Here is a 19993-nt window from a genome sequence, read left to right as displayed (position 1 = left end):
TTGTCCTTATACAGTACATCTGTTTACAGACTGTTTACTTTGTTAATGTGAAGCCTTAGTCCTTAGGTTATTTAGGTAGAGAAGACTTACAGATCAATAGTCACCCATGCTTGTCATTTCTGTAGTTAGGGTTAGTTAGGTTTTCTGGATTTACAGAAACATATGTCAGATAGATCGGTAATCTTCAAATCCTTCATAGACCTAGAGAATATGACATTTAAATGTTTTGATTAACTTAGAATTCTGTTGACGTGAGGCATGATTGCTCCTGGCAGCACCGATCTGATCTCGAGATCTGGGCTTTTAAGACATTTCTGTTTGAAAGTTTGTCCTCTTCTTGGCACAAAATGGCCTACTGGGCAAAGAACTGCCCTTGCCTAGACTGCTGACAGTATGAATGCTGTCCTTTCTGGATGAGCAGGACACAAGGAAAAGCAACTACTGAACCTTGCCAAGGGAGGGTAAGATGTTCTTTTAAAATTCCTGCTTCTGAAAATGACCTGTCAGATATTCTAGGCCTGTAGCCAAATTGGATGTCCCAGTGATGCTGAAAAACTTTATGTGACTGTCCAGGCTGCCAGCTGTCTCTGTCTATTCTTGCAAGAATTTCAGAAATGGCTTGTTTGCATTTTCCATTTTCTCAGGTATTACTATGTTCCTTCTCAGGTCTTCAATGGAGTTGAAGAGTAGATAGTTACAGTTACAATCTTCTTATATCTTAGCTAGAACACACTAAGTACTAGAGTTAGAATCTTCAGGATAGTACAGCTACTGAAGTAATCTCAGTAATTTGCCATTTACCTATGATCTGGACATTTAGCATGTTTTTCTTGTTTGATGTTGTTCTTGTTGGTTGTAGTTTCATTTTTGTTTATGTTATTACTTTTTGTTTTTCCTGGACAATACTAGATAATTATTCTTATTGTATATAGTTTGCATTAATTTTAGAACCTTCTTATTTAGACAAAAAGGGGAAATGTAGTGGTATTTGCTCCACCCATGACCTTGTGCTATAGGAACAGAAGGAGGTGTTGCTTCTTGCCATTGTATGTGACCTCTTAAAGATGGCTTGATGCTTTCAAGAAAAACAGATGACTAGGGATGTAATTTAATGGTATAGCATTTGCTTCCCACATGGGAGGCCCTGGTTTTCTTCTCCAGCATCCATCCCAAAAGAAGAAAAAACAAAAACAAAAACAAAAATCTATATTTGGAAATCAACTCATCAATTGAATGACAAAAGGCACTTTCTCTGCTCTATTCCCTGGAAATGGTTTACAACCCTTCTATGTTGTACATAGCTGATTTGACTTACTTCTATATCTTAGTCACCGAAACTCCTCTCTAAAGGGATCTGATATGAGATATTCTCCCATAGCCTGGACAGTCAGAGGCAAATGGGGTCTGGGACAGTTTTTAAGCAAAGAAATTAGCAAGAATTGTGCACCTACCCTTGATGTCAGCCGTAGGAGAGTAGACTATGAGAGGGTAGCATTTCTAAAAGGAATCATCTCTGCAAGCATGTTAACATCTCACAGAGAACAGCAGGCAAAACATGAGTTGTTTTTCTTTGGACCATTAATACAAGATGCTGAGTCAGGCCACTTCTCCTAACACCTACAACTAAAAAGGAATTCTCAAAATAAACAAATAAAACAACAACAACAACAAAAAATCAAACAAACAAAAACCTGGCATATTAGGTATACCCTCTGGGTTTGAAGAATGTTTCCCATCCCAAAGTAAAAATTTAAGCACAAAGAGACAGAAGTGGTCACTTAGCTGAATAACTATGTTTTATATCCTGGTTTGTGTTACATCTGGGAAATAGGAGAGTAAACATACCTTTCTATTTTAACTCCCTTTTGCTAGTTCTTTTCTCCTCTTTAAAATATATGAAATTTGTTAAAGTATGAACAGAAACCATAGCACATGATATGCCTTCTATACTACACTGGCTTATGTTCAAGGGGAAAACATTATAGCCAAAGAGGATGTTGCCACACGCATATAATAATGGCATGTACTATTCTGACTTGCAACATGAACTGAACCATTAAAGCATTTGAATGTTCCTCATTAACTTTTATTAGCTTTGATTTTTAACTTTCTTCTTCCCTCTTAAAATTAAATCTGAGCGTCCTCTCCCACCCTGCCCACCTCCAAGCAGCATTAGGATTAAGTAGAGTCTTCACAGCATCACAGACTAATTAGGCTACAGGAGAAACAATACCTCAAATAACTGAATCCTTTGATACCAAATTTATTTCAAAGCTTCTACCCCCTAAAACTTTCTCTAAAAATGTACAAGTGTAAGGTTATATTTAAACAGTTTTAAGCACCATTCTGGGTAGAATAAGAGCTTTCAAAGGAGTCCAATCGGCGAGAGAGAGAGAGAGAGAGAGAGAGAGAGAGAGAGAGAGAGAGAGAGAGAGAGAGAGAGAGAGAGAGAGAGAAGGGATTATATGAGCAAGAGATATTGAGACCATGATTGGAAAAACCACAGGGACAACTAGCCAAACTAGTGGAAACACATGAACTGTGAACCAATAGCTGAGGAGCCCCCATGGAACTGGAGCAGGCCCTCTGAATAAGTGAGACAGTTGATGAGTTTGAACTGTTTAGGAGGCCCCCAGGCAGTGGGACCAGGACCTGTCCTTAGTTTATGAGCTGGCTTTTTGAAACCTAGGGCCTATGCTGAGACATTTTGCTCAGCCTTGGTGTAGGGAGGAGGGGACTGGACCTGCCTCAGCTGAATCTGCCAGGCTGAACTGAATCCCCAGGGGAGACCTTGCCTTGGAGGAGGTGGGAATGGGGGGTAGGCTGGGGGAGGAGTCTGAGGGGGGTGGGAGGAGGGAGGACAGGGGAATCCATGGTATGTAAAATTTAATTAATTATAAAATAAAATAATTTTAAAAAAGCCTATCACTTTGGCACTTATCATTCCTATTGTTAAAAGCAAAGATCTACTTACAGGCTGTGGAAGGCCTCCATTTTATAGATCTTCCTATATGACAGGCACTTAAAACACTATCCATTCATGATCTTGCCCAGCTTTAAGTACAAAAGCTGTAAAACACACTCTTCACTGGGGATTTAGCTTGGAGGAAGAACACTTGGTCTAGTGTGCCCAGCATCCTAGGTTCCATTCCCAGCAAGAACAACAACAAAATAATCCCTCATCTGCCCTATAGTTGAGTGAGCAAGGGAGAGATCTCCCACCACAACCCGTGGCAGATGGGAGAGCTAGGCCTGAGGTCATGAGAATGGGAGAGCTGGCCTGGCACCTCACCTGCTGCAGCATTCTGGAAAGCACAAGCAGGCCCTGTACCTTTCATGGGCAGCACAGTAGAGCTGACCTGATTGGCAGGGGTGGGGGGGGGGTGAGCCTGCCTGAGGTTTTGAGAGTGGGAGAGCTGGCCCAGAACCCCTCATCTGCCATGTGGTGGCAAGGATGAGGGCAAGATGCCCTCCCCACTCTTGCCCCTCACCACCTGTCCAGGCTAGAGAGTTGACCCTGCCTCTTACCAGCTGTGGTGCTCAGAAAATCGGGTCCTGCATTTCAAGTAGGCAGCACAGTAGAGTTGACTCTGTTGATGGTGACCTAGTGATATGGGCGAGACCTTCCTTCCTACACAGCCTGTGGCAGTTAGGAGAGATGGCCCTGAGGTCAAGCAAACAAGAAAGCTGGCCCTGCCTCTCACTAGCTGCAACACTCAGAAGAGTGGTCCCTGCACCTCACCTGGGCCACACAATAGAGCTGGCTTTGGTGGTTTGGTGTTAGTGAGCCAGCCCAAGGGTGTGAGAGCAGAACTGGCCCTGACTCTTGCTGCTTACTGCATAGGGTGAGCTAGCCAGAGTAGTTCTGGGGAGCTCACCCTGGTGGTGAGGATGAGAGAGCTGGTGGGCTAACCAACCCAGCAACCACTCAGGCACAGAACCAGGGCCCCTTCTAAGATATGCTGAAGCACATGAAGGGGCTGGTCCTGCAGATCCAAAGCTGTAGGACCTCCACAACACAGGACAGTAAGAGGATATCCAAGAAGAGTCCCAGTGAAGTCCCAGTATCGATGATGTGGCAGAAACCAGAAGCCTTGAACCAGACCAATGACTCATTGCAATGAACACTTGAAAGTAAGATTTATGGACTAAAGGGTATATTGTGTACCTCACTGTGTTACACTACCAGCTTCCATTTTCCTTTTTTCCTTTTTTCTTTTCTTTTAAATTTTATTTTATTTTTTATTGTGAGGTGGGAGAGTTTGCAAGGGCAGAGGGTGGATGCGAAGGGATAGGGAGATGAGTGGATCGAGATTCACAATGTGAAATTCACAAAGAATAAATAAAAAGTTAAATTAGAAAAAAAAACAACAACAACAAAACCCCCAATAACCTCCCTACCCAATACTGATCTAAATGTGAACTCTAGAGTGTGTTTGTTATGAATCAGGGAGGGGAGGGCAGAAGAGAGAAAAAAACTGTGTTTGTTTGTAAAACAAAGATGCTATATTAAAATACAGCATTTCATAAAATGAAAAACAAGGGTCAGAAAAATTCAGTATCTGTAGAACATCACAACATAAAATTATAGACTTGTAATCTGTGGTTACACTTTTTTGGAAATAAGTCAAATGATCCGTTTATCTTTTCTGTGAGAAATGAAGGGCCAAAGCAACACTACAAACTGCTTTTTAAAAGTATTTATATGTATGTGTGTCTTCATGTGAGTATACGCATATACGTGGGTACCTGCAGAAGCCAGAAAAGGGCATCAGATTCTTTAGAACTGCAATTAGACAGTTGTGATTGCCCAACATGGTTTTTGGGAATCAAACTCCTGTCTTCTAGAACAGCAGCCAGCACTCTTAACAGCCATGCCATCTCTGCAGGCACACAAACTGTATTTGAAAATTAGGTTTATCTTACTTGTCGTATAGAATGTAGACTCTGTAGAATCCTTTCATTATATAATTTGCATATTTTTATTATTCATTTTTAATTCCAGCCTTTGTTGTTAACGGGCCCTAGTTCTGTTCCCAGTACACACACTGGGTAGCTTACAACAGTCTATAACTCCAGTTCCTGGGGGATCCCATACCTCTGTTCTTTGGACACCTGCACATGTGTGCACATACTCACAGATAGACAGACACAACATACACACATATGTATAATTAGGATAAATATTAAAATGGTAATATATATTCTAGCAGAAATCTTCCCCCTTAAAGAACAGAACAAACAGTGTAATTCTTTTTGAAAAGACAATATTCTAGCTACAGGGGAAAAACAGAATACTATGTTAAGAATGACAATTTCCACCTTGGAAATATCAGACTTTAAAGGAACCTGTAGTGTAAGTTCCCATCACTGCAGTTGAGCTGCAAGACCACCAGCTCTCAGAAAGCCGCAGGGTGGCCTTGCAAAAGTACACAAAGCAGCACAGGAACAGGAAACAATCCAGATGGTTCTGCTGAGAGAGCATTTTTCCCCTGTATAAATCCAAAAAAGTACTAATAGGTCAAATACAAAAATGCAGAGAGAGTAAAAAAGAAATCTAGAAGGAGATGTATATAAATGAAGTGCAGTTGGTTTTGCATTATGTTACAATCTACATTGATAAATACATGTTAAGAGAAGAAGTTATACAGTAGATTAATCCCATAAATAGGTCTGTGGTTCTGTTCACAGAAAAAGGCTACTGATGATGCTATGTGGGTATTGCTGCAATGAATTGAAGCTTATATGACTGGACATCTGCAAATGTCCTGAAAACATTTTTTAGGTGAGTCTTTAAAGACTTATTTTTATTATTTTAGATTAAGTACATGTGTCTGTCTATGGGTATATGCCCATGGCTGCAGGTGCCCTCTAGGTCTAGAAGACTCTCAAATCTCCAGAAGCCGGAGTTACAGGTAGCTGTAAGCTACCTGACATGAGTGCAGAGAACTGAACTAGAGTCCTCTTCAAAGGCAGCAGGCACTCTTAACCACTGAGCCAACTCTTCAGCCCCACTCCTAAACATAAATCAATAATTAAATAATCTTTTCTTTTTTAATTTTTAGAAATTCTGTGCTAGTGTGTGATAATACTGTGTGTGGGTGTGTGCACATGTGTGCTGGTGTCTCCACACGTCAGAGGCACTGGATTTCCTGAAGCTGGAGTTAAAAATGAGGCTGCTGGACATGAATGGTAGGAATAGAACACTTGAGTTTCTGCAAGGTGAACCTTTAAATATAGTCTGCGGTAAATATAGTGTATACTCTGACTTCTTTCACACTGTGTAAAATGTGATTATTTCCCACTACATAAAGTCTACAGGCAAGACCACACCCGAAACAGAAATCTAAGCTGGTTTCTTGGGAGAAAAGCATATGCACAAGGCTCCCCTAGTCTATACCTGTGCCACACAAGGTACTTGAACTTGGGCAAGTATCTTCTTGGGCACTTGGTTTTGTGTGTACAAACTCCCTGTATCTCTTGGAAAGCACTCATCCCATCTCTTCAATTAGGAACATAACACCTGGCTGCCTAGATGCCCCTCCAGCAGACTGGGATAATACATCCATGTGGCTAATGAAGTCTTTGAACAGGCAGTTAGAGCTCTGTGTCCTTTGTTGCCCTGACCCTGGCCACATCTGACTACTGGGCCCAGGTGGAAAGTGCATAGGACAACAAGAGTTACTGTCTGCCTGGGCTCACAGAAGGCTTGGAATGATTCCAAACACTCTGCTCTGGCATCTCTGAGGCATGTGCCGGCCACTAATTGCCAACCCTTGGAGATCATGCATGCATCTACTAACATATGAGGCAATCGTGACAACCGGTCGGAATGGCTATTGGAAACATCAGATTGTGAAACTCTGTTTTATTGTAAACCAATAGTAGCTCTGAATAATGAAAATCTATACTGTTAGCGGAGGAGGCTGGGAGACAATATGCAAGTCTTCTTTGGTGTCTGAATTAAAACAAACCCAGGCTGATCTGGTAGGGAGCTGTTGACTTAACTGGGCAGTCATTAATAAATGAGCAGAATACCAGGGTACTATGAGGGCACTGGGTAAATAAAAATGAGGATTAGCCAGAAGACCAATGAGGAAACAGTGAGTTGCTTGGCTAAATTAGGGGAGCAGGATGAAAAGAGGTCTATTTCTAAGAAAGATCAAGATGCAGCTCAGGGCTAACTCTGAGATATGCCAGAACCTTAAGAAAACACTAATAGTAGGGCACAGTGACAGTCCAAGGAGTCCACAGAGCCCATGTGTACAGCCCCATTCAAGGAAGCAGAAAGGCTGGGGTAGCTAGAACAGAACTCCAAAGAAGCATGGTGGTCCTGGTCCAGGACCCAGATGCCAAGATGCATGTGCATCTTGGAAAGATGACATGGCAGCAGGTGTGAGAACATATCCAGGAAAAGAGCAGACAGAGTTCAGTAAGGTCTACTGTATGACGCACAGAAAGGGGCTACCTAGTGACTTCTGTTCTGTGTCTTAGCTCTGGGCTTGAGTGGGAAAGAAGGACAGTATCTTACAAGACTTTTGTGAAAACAAAATTAAAATGGTAAAGTACTTTAGTAATTTACACAGTGAACAGTAACCAGTAACATTTTTAAGGTCATGACAAGCTGAGTGAATATTTTAACTTAACAGTAGCTCAGATCTGGGCAAGGTGCTCCCCCTTTCCTTCCCAACATACACACCCTGGCCTGAGGAGCAAACCAAGGACACTGAGCTTGTTAGGCAATCCTTCTACCACTGAGCTAAATCCCCAATACCAAAAGGTGTTTTCTGGAAAGCAAAGACAGTAAGAACTAGAGTTGTTCACAAACGCAGGAGTGGGAAGGAATTCTCTGCTGCTCAAAATTGGCTGCCTAAAAACCTCTGAAAAGTTCAAGAGCTGTGCCAAAAACCCCAGGTTCCGGCAGGTATGAAAACTGTCAGAAAAGACTTTTGAGTAGACTTATCTATCCAACTCTGACTTTGTAGTCTAGCCTTTTATTCTCATGGGTACTTTAATTTCATTCTACATGGAAACCACAGCTTCAGGAGAAAGAAATAAATGAGTACCTGTATATAATACAATGCTTTGCATGCTGCTTACGGTCTGCTGAATCACCAAGGTATGGGGTAAGGAGGCTTACATTCAAATCACTGTCTATCCTGTCATAGATATGCTGCTAGGAGAGCAGGGCCTAAAACTCAAGAGACAGGGAGGGAGGGAAAAGCAAGGAAAGAAAGGAATGAAGGGAGACAGAGAGAGAAAATGATTTAGACATAGGAAGGAAAGAACAACTAAGGACAGAGAAAAGTCAGGGTCTAAGGAGTTAGGAGAGATCCCACTATAATGTCTAAGCCACTCTGTTTTCTTTGAGCCTCATTAGACTTCTATGATCCTAGGGTCCTGTGCTATGCCATACATACTAAAGCCAGAAACGCTGTAATTCATCAGGGATAATTTTAATAGATGACTCACCAGCCTAAGCCAGTCAAGGATGCTGTTTCCCAAAGGCCCTGACAGACAGTTAACCTCAGTGTAACTTTCAGCTCCACTGACAAAAGGCAATGGAATTTAAACCACCCTGGCACTTCTTGAACCTTCTTCAGTGGTTTTGTTTTGTTTTGCTTTTTAAAGATAACGATCAAATAAAATGAGTTCTGTAAAACTTGTATTTCCTGTACAGAGGTGATATCTTCCTCAAATTATATGATTGTTCAACTATTAAGCTAATACTGAAGAGGAAATCTGTTTAGAATGTAGGACTTTGCCTTGTAACTTCTGTCTCTTTAAATATTTCAGTGGTTCTCATTCCACTTCTCATGTTGGAATTGAATAAGGGGAGAACTTAGAAGTTCAGACAAAACAGGTAATTTTAAAAATTACTATAATTATTTGTACACCTAATAAAGTGTATACAATTGTGCAATGGCCTCCATTTAAAGTCAGTGAAGTAGGCTGGAGACATGGTTAAATGGTTAAGAGCAGTTGCTGCTCTTGCAGAGGACTTAGGTTTAGCTTGCAGAAACCAAATGGCAGCTCACAACCATCTGTAACTTGAGGTCTAGGGGAGTGACCCCTTCTTCTAGTCATTGCAGGCACTAGACACACACGTGATGCACATATCCATGCAGGCAAACACTCAAACAAATAAATAAATATTTAAAGTCAGTGAAAAGAAGCTTTGAAATCTTACAAAGATAGCCCAGATACCCAAACTGGACCTGGAAACCAAGAACTAAGAGTCAGGAGATGGGAATGAACGCCAGCACAGGCACCAAGTAAGGACTTGAGTGAAGGAACGGCAACTTCGCAAAGCACCAGCCTTTTCGTGGGCGGGCCTGTCCTAGGCAGAGTCAAAGGTTTCTTGGGAGAAAGCAAATGCAAAAATGTAAATCATAGAATATCAAAAGCCAGGAGTACAATATTCTTTCTGGGTTTAAGAAAAGATCTGAAGAGAATGTCCTGTATTTATGTTTAAACTTGAAACATAAGATAGAGTTACAATAAGCAACTCATTACTGACATAAAGGAGACATTGTATGAAGAAAAAAAAAAACCCACCCTGAAACTACTGGGATCCTAATGTTTGTCTTTTCCTGGTGAATAGGAGGTAGGTATTATAGTGCCATGTGCTTGGTGGCTAGAGGTGGGAGGCCACAGTCATCTGCCTGGAATGCCTCCTGTCTCCTCCAACACAGGTGCCCAGCCACCATCATTATGTTCTGTGAGTCAGAGGCTCACAGAGGATGTGAGACTGGTCTTCTCAATGTGTAGGAGTCAAGCAACCAGCAGGAAATGAGGTCACACCCACCAAAAACCTCATCCAATACTGCAGAGTGCTCTCCTTTCTTCTTCCTGTACAGCCTGCTTTCTTTTTGACCCCTCCTGTGAAGTAAGTCTGAAAAAGAAATCTCTAGGGTTCCAAGGAAGAAGTTCTAAGTTCCAGTGCATACTCAAGCACAGCAAGGCCCTGGGGTCCATCCCAAGCACCTCACACACAAGGATCTGTAAGTACAAAGTTATGTTTGTTTAAAAACAAAGCCCCTTACTGGAAGGTGGCCTGCTCTCAAATCTTGTGTGTGGGAGTTAATAAAAGATAAGAAGGGAAGAAACACAAAACTCTAAAGATTTTCAGTAACCTGCAACAGAAATCTGTGTCTACCTAGAGGGACTCTCCAGGAAATGAGACCCTGAGGAGCTGGGCTAGCCCATCAGTAAGGAGGGTTCTGAAGTGCCTCATGCCACATTATCAGATACAGGAGATGCTGGTTTCATAAGTAAGTGCTATTTGTTTTTAATTTATTTTACTTTTGTAAATCAGGGCCAGTAGAACTTTCATTTTTATATTTTTTGTCTACTCAGATAACATATTAAAAATAGGAATATAGTCTTAATAGTTGAATCTAAATTCTAATTTTTTACTGTTAGAAGAAGCTGGCACAGCATAAGAGCATATAGTTAAAACGGCATTTTTTTTTAACAGCAGGTCCTTAAACTCATTTTGCTGGAATCTTGAAAATCCATCATACTCATCAACAAAAATGTGTTCAAATCATGTTCAGTGAGTGTGAAATACCCTAGGATAAAAAAATACCTACAATAACACACATCTCATATGTATATCTCATTTTTACAAAATTTAAAAGGCGTGCCAATTTAGAAGGAAATAATCGCATATTTACTGGAATGTTCTATATTAGGCAAGTTGGGTTTCAAATGAAGTTGGGATTCAAAATAAAGATAAGAAAGATTGAGGCCCTACCTTAAGGGTTCCCTGAGAAACAATACATAGTCCTAGGCCTATGGAAGACCATTGTGACCTCAAGCAAACCTTTAAGGATAATCTATTATTGAACGTCTTATGCTTATGCATAATTGGGCATGTATATGGTCAAAACAAGATTCAATATGAAGAAAGAATGTGCAAATAAGCAAAGGTTTACATGATCTCCACCTGTCAGTCCAAACAGAGAATCACTTGAATTATGTCCTTAGTAACAACTACTTTTTAAAAAACAATATGCCCCAAACAATAATTAGGGTCCTTGAGTATCTTCATTGTTGTGGCCCTGACCTCGCAGTATAGCCTGACATGCATTCTACAGCTTTGCTCTGAATAAAGTCTCACTGTTACATTGCAATCTGTGTCAGCCTTTACTGCAATCTGTGTTAGCCTTTATTTTAATTCTTTAAAGAAGAGGCCAGGAACCTAGAAATCTCACCCAGACCCCAACCACCAGTAACAATGTTGTTGTTATGATCCCACTGAAAAGAAAAAGCAGAAGAAACGTTTCCTAGTGTGAAGTAAATAGGAGGAAAAATAAAATATGTTTCTTTACTTAAGGGAATGTTCGGCTTAGAACATTTTGGTTTTGTGGGTTTGGATAAAAGGGCACAATTAACTATTTGTATTAAAGGGTCCCCTGAGGCCAACCCCAGGATCCTGGGCCCAGCGTGGGCACTCTAGTGGTCCAGAAAGCAACAGGGCAGATCCCCAAGCCTCCCTGCCAGGCTCCATGAGGACACACCATGTAATTTAGGTAAATGATTTCCTGCAATAAAGGTGACCATAATTAGAATACAGCCAAATTATGCCTGACAATGAATTTAAAACAGGGATTTTGCCTTCTAGTTTTTGTTGGGGGGTGCAGAGAAGGAAGAGAGAATAAGAGATAGAGAGAAAGAAAAAGGAAAGGGAGAGAAAATGGGAGGAGAGAGAAAAGTAATTTAGAGAAACTCATTTATAGCATACACACACACACACACACACACACACACACACACAGCACATGAATATAAAAGACAGTGTTGATTGCAATTACATTTTCCCCTTTCCACAATGCACTAGTGTAAAACTTAAGCACTAAGTGCTAATATTTGGTTATTTTCATAAGCAAAACTATCTGCGAACTTAGGTGCTATCCTATGTGATGAAGATATTCCATGTAGAAGCAGATATAGAGATCCACAGCCAGGCACCAGGCCGAGCTCTGAGAGTCCAGTCAGAGAGAGGGAGGAGGGATTATATGAGCAAGATCATGAAACCTCCAGAGACAACTGAACCAAGTTCTTGGGAACTCACAAACTCTAGACGGACAGCTGTGGAGCCTGCATGGGACTGAACTAGGCCCTCTGCATGTGGGAGAGAGTTGTGTAGTTTGGTCTGTTTGAGGGGCCCCTGACAGTGGGATCAGGATCTATCCTTGGTGCATGAGCTAGCTTTATTGAGCCCATTACCTGTGGTTGGATGCCTTGCTCAGCCTTGATGGGGGGGGGGGGGCACTTAGTTCTGCCTCAACTTAATGTACCCAGCTTTGTTGACTCCCTACGGGAGGAAGTTTTACCCTTTTGGAGGAGAGGATGGGGGTGAGTTAGAGGGAAGTGTGGAGTGGATGGATGGGAGGAGGGGTCAGAAGGAAAAATGTGGTTTGTAAGTAAAATGAATAAAAAATTTTTAAAAATTCCATCTACATTGTACAAATAACCTATTAAAATTAAGGAGCTTTCATTCATTCATGGGAGGAAGTAGATATCAGGTGAATGAAACTGGGCGTAGGGACCTAGGAGAGAGATGAAGGCTGGTGGAAGTTGGGAAGAGGAAGTGGAGAAATCTCCTGTATACAGGGAATGTGACTATATCATCTAAGTGTAAAAAGAACTTTTAACACTCTTTTTCTGGAGATTAATATTGAGGACCAGAACCACAGTTCTCTTTAGTATAACAGGTCAGGCCCATGTGTAATGGTATGGCAACTTGTCTCATCAATGGGAATAGCTGGAGGGCAGAGAACAAGTAATGTTAAATGCTATTCATGAGAACTATAAATGTCACTTAGAGTTTCCTAACTCACCTCCACAGGCTCTGTGCCCACAGAATTGGCAACTCCATTCCATGTGCTTTTCTATCCCCTTATGCTCACATGGACACCCAGACACATACTTCAAGAAATGCTTTTTTTTTTTTTTTGGTTTTTCGAGACAGGGTTTCTCTGTGTAGCTTTGCGCCTTTCCTGGAACTCACTTGGTAGTCCAGGCTGGCCTCGAACTCACAGAGATCCGCCTGGCTCTGCCTCCCGAGTGCTGGGATTAAAGGCGTGCGCCACCACCGCCCGGCAAGAAATGCTTTTTAAAGTTTTTAATGCATCTGTATTTGTATATGCATTATGGTAAGGTGTGTAGCATGTTCAAACATATCTGTATATGTGTACAGATGTGTATGGAGGCCAGATGTTGACATCAGGTATTGAATTCAACAGTTGTGATTATAGGCAGGTGCCAATCCTGCCTGGCTTTTATGTGGATTCTAGGGGTTCTGAACCCTGGTTCTCAGGCTTACATAGCAGCACTTTATCAAGGAGACTTATCCTGAGTCCTGGTTTTTAAATGTATTGTCATGTGCTTAATTTTATATGTTTAAAATCAGATAAAAATACATTCACCCCACAGTCACATGGTGAATAATTCAGGTAAGAAATACAGAAGGACAAGTGTCTTTCACCAAGACTATAACTAGATGGGGCCTATGCTTTTTGATTTGGGAGCAGACCTAATCCTAGACCATTATTCCCAATCTAAAAACATAATACATTGAAAACTTAAAGTTTTTTTCCACACGATAGAATGTAGCTCAGTTATTGAGCACTAGCCCATCAGGAGCAAAGTTCTACCCCTAGCAACACACATAAACACACAAAAACACACTATACCCAAATACACTATACACATACCACACTCTTTACACACATGCACACACACCACATATATACATATATATAGTATACATACATACTATATATACACCATACATACACATGCATACAAACTTACACATACTATGCACACAATACTCTGCATATATACACACACTATATATATGATACACACATACAACATATATACACACACTACATATACCATACTCTGTATATATACACACACATATTTAAACACATATACCATATGCTGTATACACACACAACACATACACATACTACACACACATACTATATACACTATACTCTGCACACACACACACACACATGCACACGAACTCACACACACTATATACAGCATACTCTGTATATACACATACATACTACATATACATATATACACACACAAACATACCATATATACACACTATATATACATACCATACTCGGTATACATACATTAATGTATATAAACATATGCACACATACATACATATACCATTTTCTGTATACACACACACACATATGCCTTCCATTGGAAAATGAAACCTTCTAACTGCACACAAGGAGCTATTAAATGCAGTCTTTGAAAAATACTCCAAGAACATATCTTTATTAAGAAGACTAGTATGGCTTCTATGTTTTTTCTAACAAACCAAACATTTCTAGAAAGACAACTTGAAAACGTCTTTTGTTGGGTTCTGGAAAAATAGTACCACTCAAAGGAAAGGAACTATCTTGTGCTAAGAGCATACTTCTGTATACTTCCTGCCAATGAGGTATCCAATATTTTCTGGCTAGAATTATGTTCCAGAAAATTTTATCAACACGGACCACTATCAGAGCTTATTAATCAAATTGTTATCAAAATATTTATGTAAGCACATGGCACCACTTTATAGCGTATTATTAGGCACCTATACTTGCTTTTTGTTTGTTTGTTTGTTTAAAGGGTTACTAGGTAAAGAAAGCTTGGATCCCTACCTCAAATTACGCTGGCCATACAGCACAGCAAGATGTCATATATTTGAGGCAGTCATTCTAATACAAAAAAAGTTTAACTCTGTATATTATAGCTTTCTTTTCAGTCTTATGTGGCTTTAAAGAAAGCATAGAAAATTGTGATTAGTGGAAATTAGAATTGTGACCATGGCATTTGTCAACTGAGTCTATGTTGAAGGAAATTAACTCAACGGCTCCTTCTTTAACTATATTCCACCATCTTGACTACAGCGTTGACAATGGGAGTTGGCTTGAATACAATGTCCATGACCAGTACACTGTCACACTCACTATGAGCTCCTTCAAGTGTTCATGAAGGAGAGCAAACATGAAAACATACAAAGGGCTCAGTTTGGGGAACAGATAGTCCTGAGTGAGTATGTTCTGTTGATGGGAGCACTGTCATGTTAAGTACTCCAATGTTTCAGACACATGGGAATGGCAATACCATCCCCAATCTGTGTAGAGATGTTGACAGTTGTGTGCGAAAAATGTTAACTGGGAAAATGCCAACTGCAACTTCCCCCAGCTTCTTCTTTCTAGATATTTACAGACTGGTTTGCTCCCCTACAGAGACCTCTCTACCAAGATTAGCTAAACCCACCATCTTATTCAGCTGTATGTAATAACCCACATACTTATTAATACCATAAACCTGCCTCTTCAATTTAGATGTTTAAAACAAACATGATGAATTTCTGGACTGTTGGTTTCTTTCCATCAGAGTGCACAGCCCATCCAATCAGCTTTTCTGTACATATGTCTGTGTGTCTGTCCTTTCTTCATTAATCTCAGTTCAGTCAGGTCAATCCCTAAGCTGTGCAGGTAACACCAGCCCAGAGAAATAGTAAAGAAAATAAAAACATGTGGAAAGTTTCAGGGATCTAGCTATGTTTTATGAGAAATATGAAATACTGATAGCTTATGTTTGCATAAATTAAGATTCAAAACTTCCAGCTATTAGCACTATGGTAATTAGTAAATAATACTTTTTAAAAATGCTGTAGTATTTGGTGCTAATTATGGAATAAGGGTGGACAGCATTCTGCACACTTTAAAAAGTTTATGAAAAGACTGGAAAAGTTGTAACAACTTGTTTATTCTGAATAGATCATAATTTAATGCAGTTTTAACATTTGTTCTTCAAGTTGAAATGTGTTTTGTCCACTTATATTATTTCTAAAGAATTTTGATCTAAGGAACAGGACTGTAAGTAGATGTTAATGAATCAGATCCAGCAACAGAAAATGACTATAAATTGATATAAAAATGCTTATGAGACAAAGGGAATATGTATCATATTCCCAACACTGTAGCTAGCATTTTTTAGAGCTGTCACATCCTTTTCACAAATGAGTAAATTGAGGTATAACTGGTGTGAGCAGAGCAGCAATTCACCTCACTGTTGGGACCTACCATGTTGAAGCAAGACAGCAACTGTTCTCTGCACCTAAATGTAAAACCTCTAGATTTACCAACAGTTTTATGTTTAAATGAGAGGCATGTGTGCAATTAATATGTGTAAATGAGACACCAGTATGACCTGTCTGATCTATACCTGCCAATAGGATGATCACCTGTCAGGAAGCACATGTTTCTTAAACAAGTTATGCTTCTCTATAGTTTTATTACTGTTGCCTTTAATTTTGGCTAAAAAATTGTAATTGCAAGTCTCTAAAGTTATCTCATTTTAATAAACTTAGAACCAAAAGAAATGACACTGTTTCTTTAAATAAAACATAGCAAACTACAAAATTTTAAATAATGGTATTGCTTTTCTCAAGAACCAAGCAATTTAGATTTATTTCTGAACATATAAATGAGAACTATAAAAAAAGTTTCTTACATCGGCAACATATGTTACTATTGGAGCCCCGGGAAAATCCTCCATACATAAAACCACTTGTCTTGCAGAACAAAAAAGCCTGAGCTGTCGAGTACAAGGCCTTACTGTGTATGAGTGACTGGGTTGTGTGCCATGTGACACTTTCCCATTTTTATTAAAAGACCTAATCACCATAATCTCAGGTGTATCTTTTCATATTTTGGCTTTGGGGCATATTGTACTACACCATCTTGTCAGGCACTTATAACAGTGACTTCATTTTAGACAACCTTCTAAAAGTATTTAAGCCAAAATGTTTATGAGTTTTTAATTTTTATATAAATACAAACAGACCTTTGTGTGATGATCTGGCTGTACCTCTTAGAAGTGGTGCTTGATCCTTTCAAGTGTGAGAAAGACACAAGGCCACTGTCTAACAAGCTTCTCTCATCATTTATGTGCATATTTAACAGTGACATTGCTTTATATTGGATTTTTTTGTTTAATTAAAAAATGTCATTTCTCACTCCTACTGCAAAGGTTTACATATATTCATCTCAATTTCTGAGTTCTAAATACAGTCTCAGTCTCTCTCTCTCTCTCTCTCTCTCTCTCTCTCTCTCTCTCTCTACTAAAAACAAAAAAATAATAAATTGAATGTAATTCAGTCTATTTGGGTCCTAAAGCAAGTGAATTTAGACATAGTGTTCTCAGAATTTCTAAGTATATGCAGATGAATAGCAGAAGGCTAAACACCATGACTATTATTGAGAAAATAACAAGCTTATTGTTAAAAAAAAACTTGCCTCCATTTAAGGTTTCAATTTCTCCAGCAATGGATATTTAAAAGCATTGTAATCAGAGCAAAGGAAAACTGACTTAAAAGACAGAAAAAAGAAAACTACACTATTTTCATGTAACTCAGTGAATAAAAGCTAAGCTTAACTATAGAAATTCCAAGAGTGGGACCTTTAACTATACCACAGTTAACTTTCTAACTATACTATATTATTCTGCAACAGTATCATGATGGGTAAAGCTCAGTGGTGTGCAATGGCAAGAAGTCTGTGGGTACATAACTGGATTCCTTAGTATGGAACCTAAGGCTCCATAACACCAGTTCTCTGAAAGGAACATCAGAGACTGCATACTAACACTTGAGATCAAATAAACCAAGACTGGATATTATTTGTTGAAGATTTGAGAACTGGTGGTATTGTGAATGCTGGGGTGGGAAAGGAGTGAAATATGAAACAAGTCAGGTAGGATAAAAACTTTAGAAAGTGAAGAATAACCTTCCAATGTTATAAACACCAACTTACACATCCATCATTCAAAGTACTAGCCAGCACTTTTGTTTCAATCAAATAAAAAGGAAATTGGGAAAGATTTCCTTGTTAAGTAACATTCAGCATGCCCAATCAATGCTTCTGAGCTGTGCAGCCTTAAACAGTTTAACATGTTTAACCATATTTGTAAGGAAAACAGGCTGGCTAAAGAAACCCACCCTGGCCCTAGAACCTACAGCCAGGAAAAGAAACACAGTTTGTTTCATATCAGAGCCCCTGGCCAACTGACCTGTGAAACCAACCAATCACAGAGCAGGAAAGTAGCACCCTGGCCCTTGAGCCCAGAAGCAGGGAAAGAAACACAGCCTGGGTTTGGGACCTGAGCCAGAGAAAGAAACACTTTATCCCTAAACCCAGAACCAAGGAAACATGCCCTGACTCTGAAACTAGTACCAAAGAAACACTCTTGGTCCCTAGAATCAGAGCCAGTGAAAGAAATGTGCCCTGGCCTTAGAATTAGAGTAAAAAAGCTAAGAAAGTCCAGTGAAAGAAACACAGTTTGGCTCTGAAATCCGGGCCATCTCTGCCTCTATCCCACAAAACTGACCAATACCTGAGTGGAAAAAACTAACCAATCCCTTGGTGACTCTGCCCCCAAGAGATCCTATATAAACTACCCTGCCTGGTCAGTTGTGGGTTGTTCTATGCATCCTGATAGAGGCAGCCACTCTCCTGGACTCCTCCTTCCCAAATAAATCTCTTCCTCAAGAGTTTTGGGTGAAAAGATCTTCATTCACTGGCACAGAGAAGAACCTTGCTGAGACATCCCATAGTGGATTGAGCAAGGGGGAGCTGAAAAAGTAACACTCCAGTAAAATCTCCAGAGCCAGAGGAGATGGCTACATTTCTTCAGGGGTTTCCCCTTTTGTAGCATGAAGCAAAAAAGAAGCAACATGGGAGGCCAGAGAAGAAGCAGAGCTCTGCTAGGAAGCCCCCTTAAGTGGGGGCAGAGCAAAGCTCAGCTATAGCAGCTCTCCAGGAGAGGAGCAGGATTGCTATATCCTGCAGGGAGACCATGTCCCACCACACCGGATATAGCCTGACTCCCAAACTGTCAGGATACCTTTCCCTGCTGAACTGTCCTAGCAGCTCCAGGCGTGACTCTCCTGAGCAGTCAGAATACCTTCCCTTCCAGGGCTGAGCTGTTTCATTGCAGCTCGAGGTATCCGAGGTATCCAGGATACCTCCAGGGCTGAGCTGTCCTAGCAGCTCAAGGAATTGCTTGACTCCCCAAGTAGTCAGGGTACCTTTCTCCCAAAGTTGCAAAACTCACAATATTTGTGTCAGCAGAAACTTATATCTGACCAATTCTAGGTCAAGCTTCTCACTGCAGGCCTGGCATTTAAAGTATCAACTGATACAGGCAGTTTTAATGTAATGAGTTAGTTCCTACCTCTACATAGTCCTTGGCATGGCCCCAGTCTCGTTTTGCGTCCAGATTTCCCAAACTGAAACATTCCAGTTGTCCAAGGTAAATCTTAGCTACTGACCGGCTAATTTTTCGAGTAACAAAATTAGCCCCTAAAAAGAGACAAAAGATGTATTATCAGTAGAGTACATTTGACATTTAACAGTTTGGTGAACCAAACCCAATATCAGCCTCTAGGCATTTCTTTCATCCCATCTCCCCACTAAAAATAATAATATAAAAAGAAGAACGATCATTAGCTGTCATTTAGACAAGTTAAGAAGCTCTAATTCTAAGTGTCATATCAGCTCTACTTTCATAACAAACATTTCTTCTTTGGAGGATGTCTTAACATTCCTAATTTGCTGTTTCAAAGTGTAACCCAGGCTTTAGGCCAAAGAAAAGCTATTGGAATGCCAGTTTTTAAACAGAAAATTCTAAAGGGTTGTATAAAGGGAAATGCCAGAATAGAAGACAGACATCTAAGACCACCCTGATTTTTTTTAAATACAAACATCATATATTTCTATTAATAAGGCTATTTTAGGGCCCATGGGAAGAGGGAAGAAAGTAACTGTTCACAGGGTAAAACTAGTTACAGGAAACCCAACAGGAATTTCTTTGGACTGCCTTTCTCTTAACAAAATAAGTGGTGCTCACTCTCATCCAGAAACCTGCACATCCAACCAAAAATAAAGTA

The 19993-nt window shown here is 40.1% G+C and overlaps 1 protein-coding gene across 1 annotated transcript in view; it reads right to left on the bottom strand.

Moving 5' to 3' along the window:
- Gmds (GDP-mannose 4,6-dehydratase) overlaps positions 1–19993 on the bottom strand; it is a 584865-nt gene that overhangs the window by 279807 nt on the left and 285065 nt on the right. Inside the window, exon 7 of the mRNA XM_059263223.1 lies at positions 19279–19406. Within this exon, the coding sequence (XP_059119206.1) occupies positions 19279–19406 (128 nt within the window). The remainder of the gene's footprint in view (positions 1–19278; positions 19407–19993) is intronic.

This window comes from Peromyscus eremicus, chromosome 5 (assembly GCF_949786415.1).
Source record: "Peromyscus eremicus chromosome 5, PerEre_H2_v1, whole genome shotgun sequence".
NCBI lineage: Eukaryota > Metazoa > Chordata > Mammalia > Rodentia > Cricetidae > Peromyscus > Peromyscus eremicus.
This window is presented reverse-complemented; position numbering and strand designations above follow the sequence as displayed.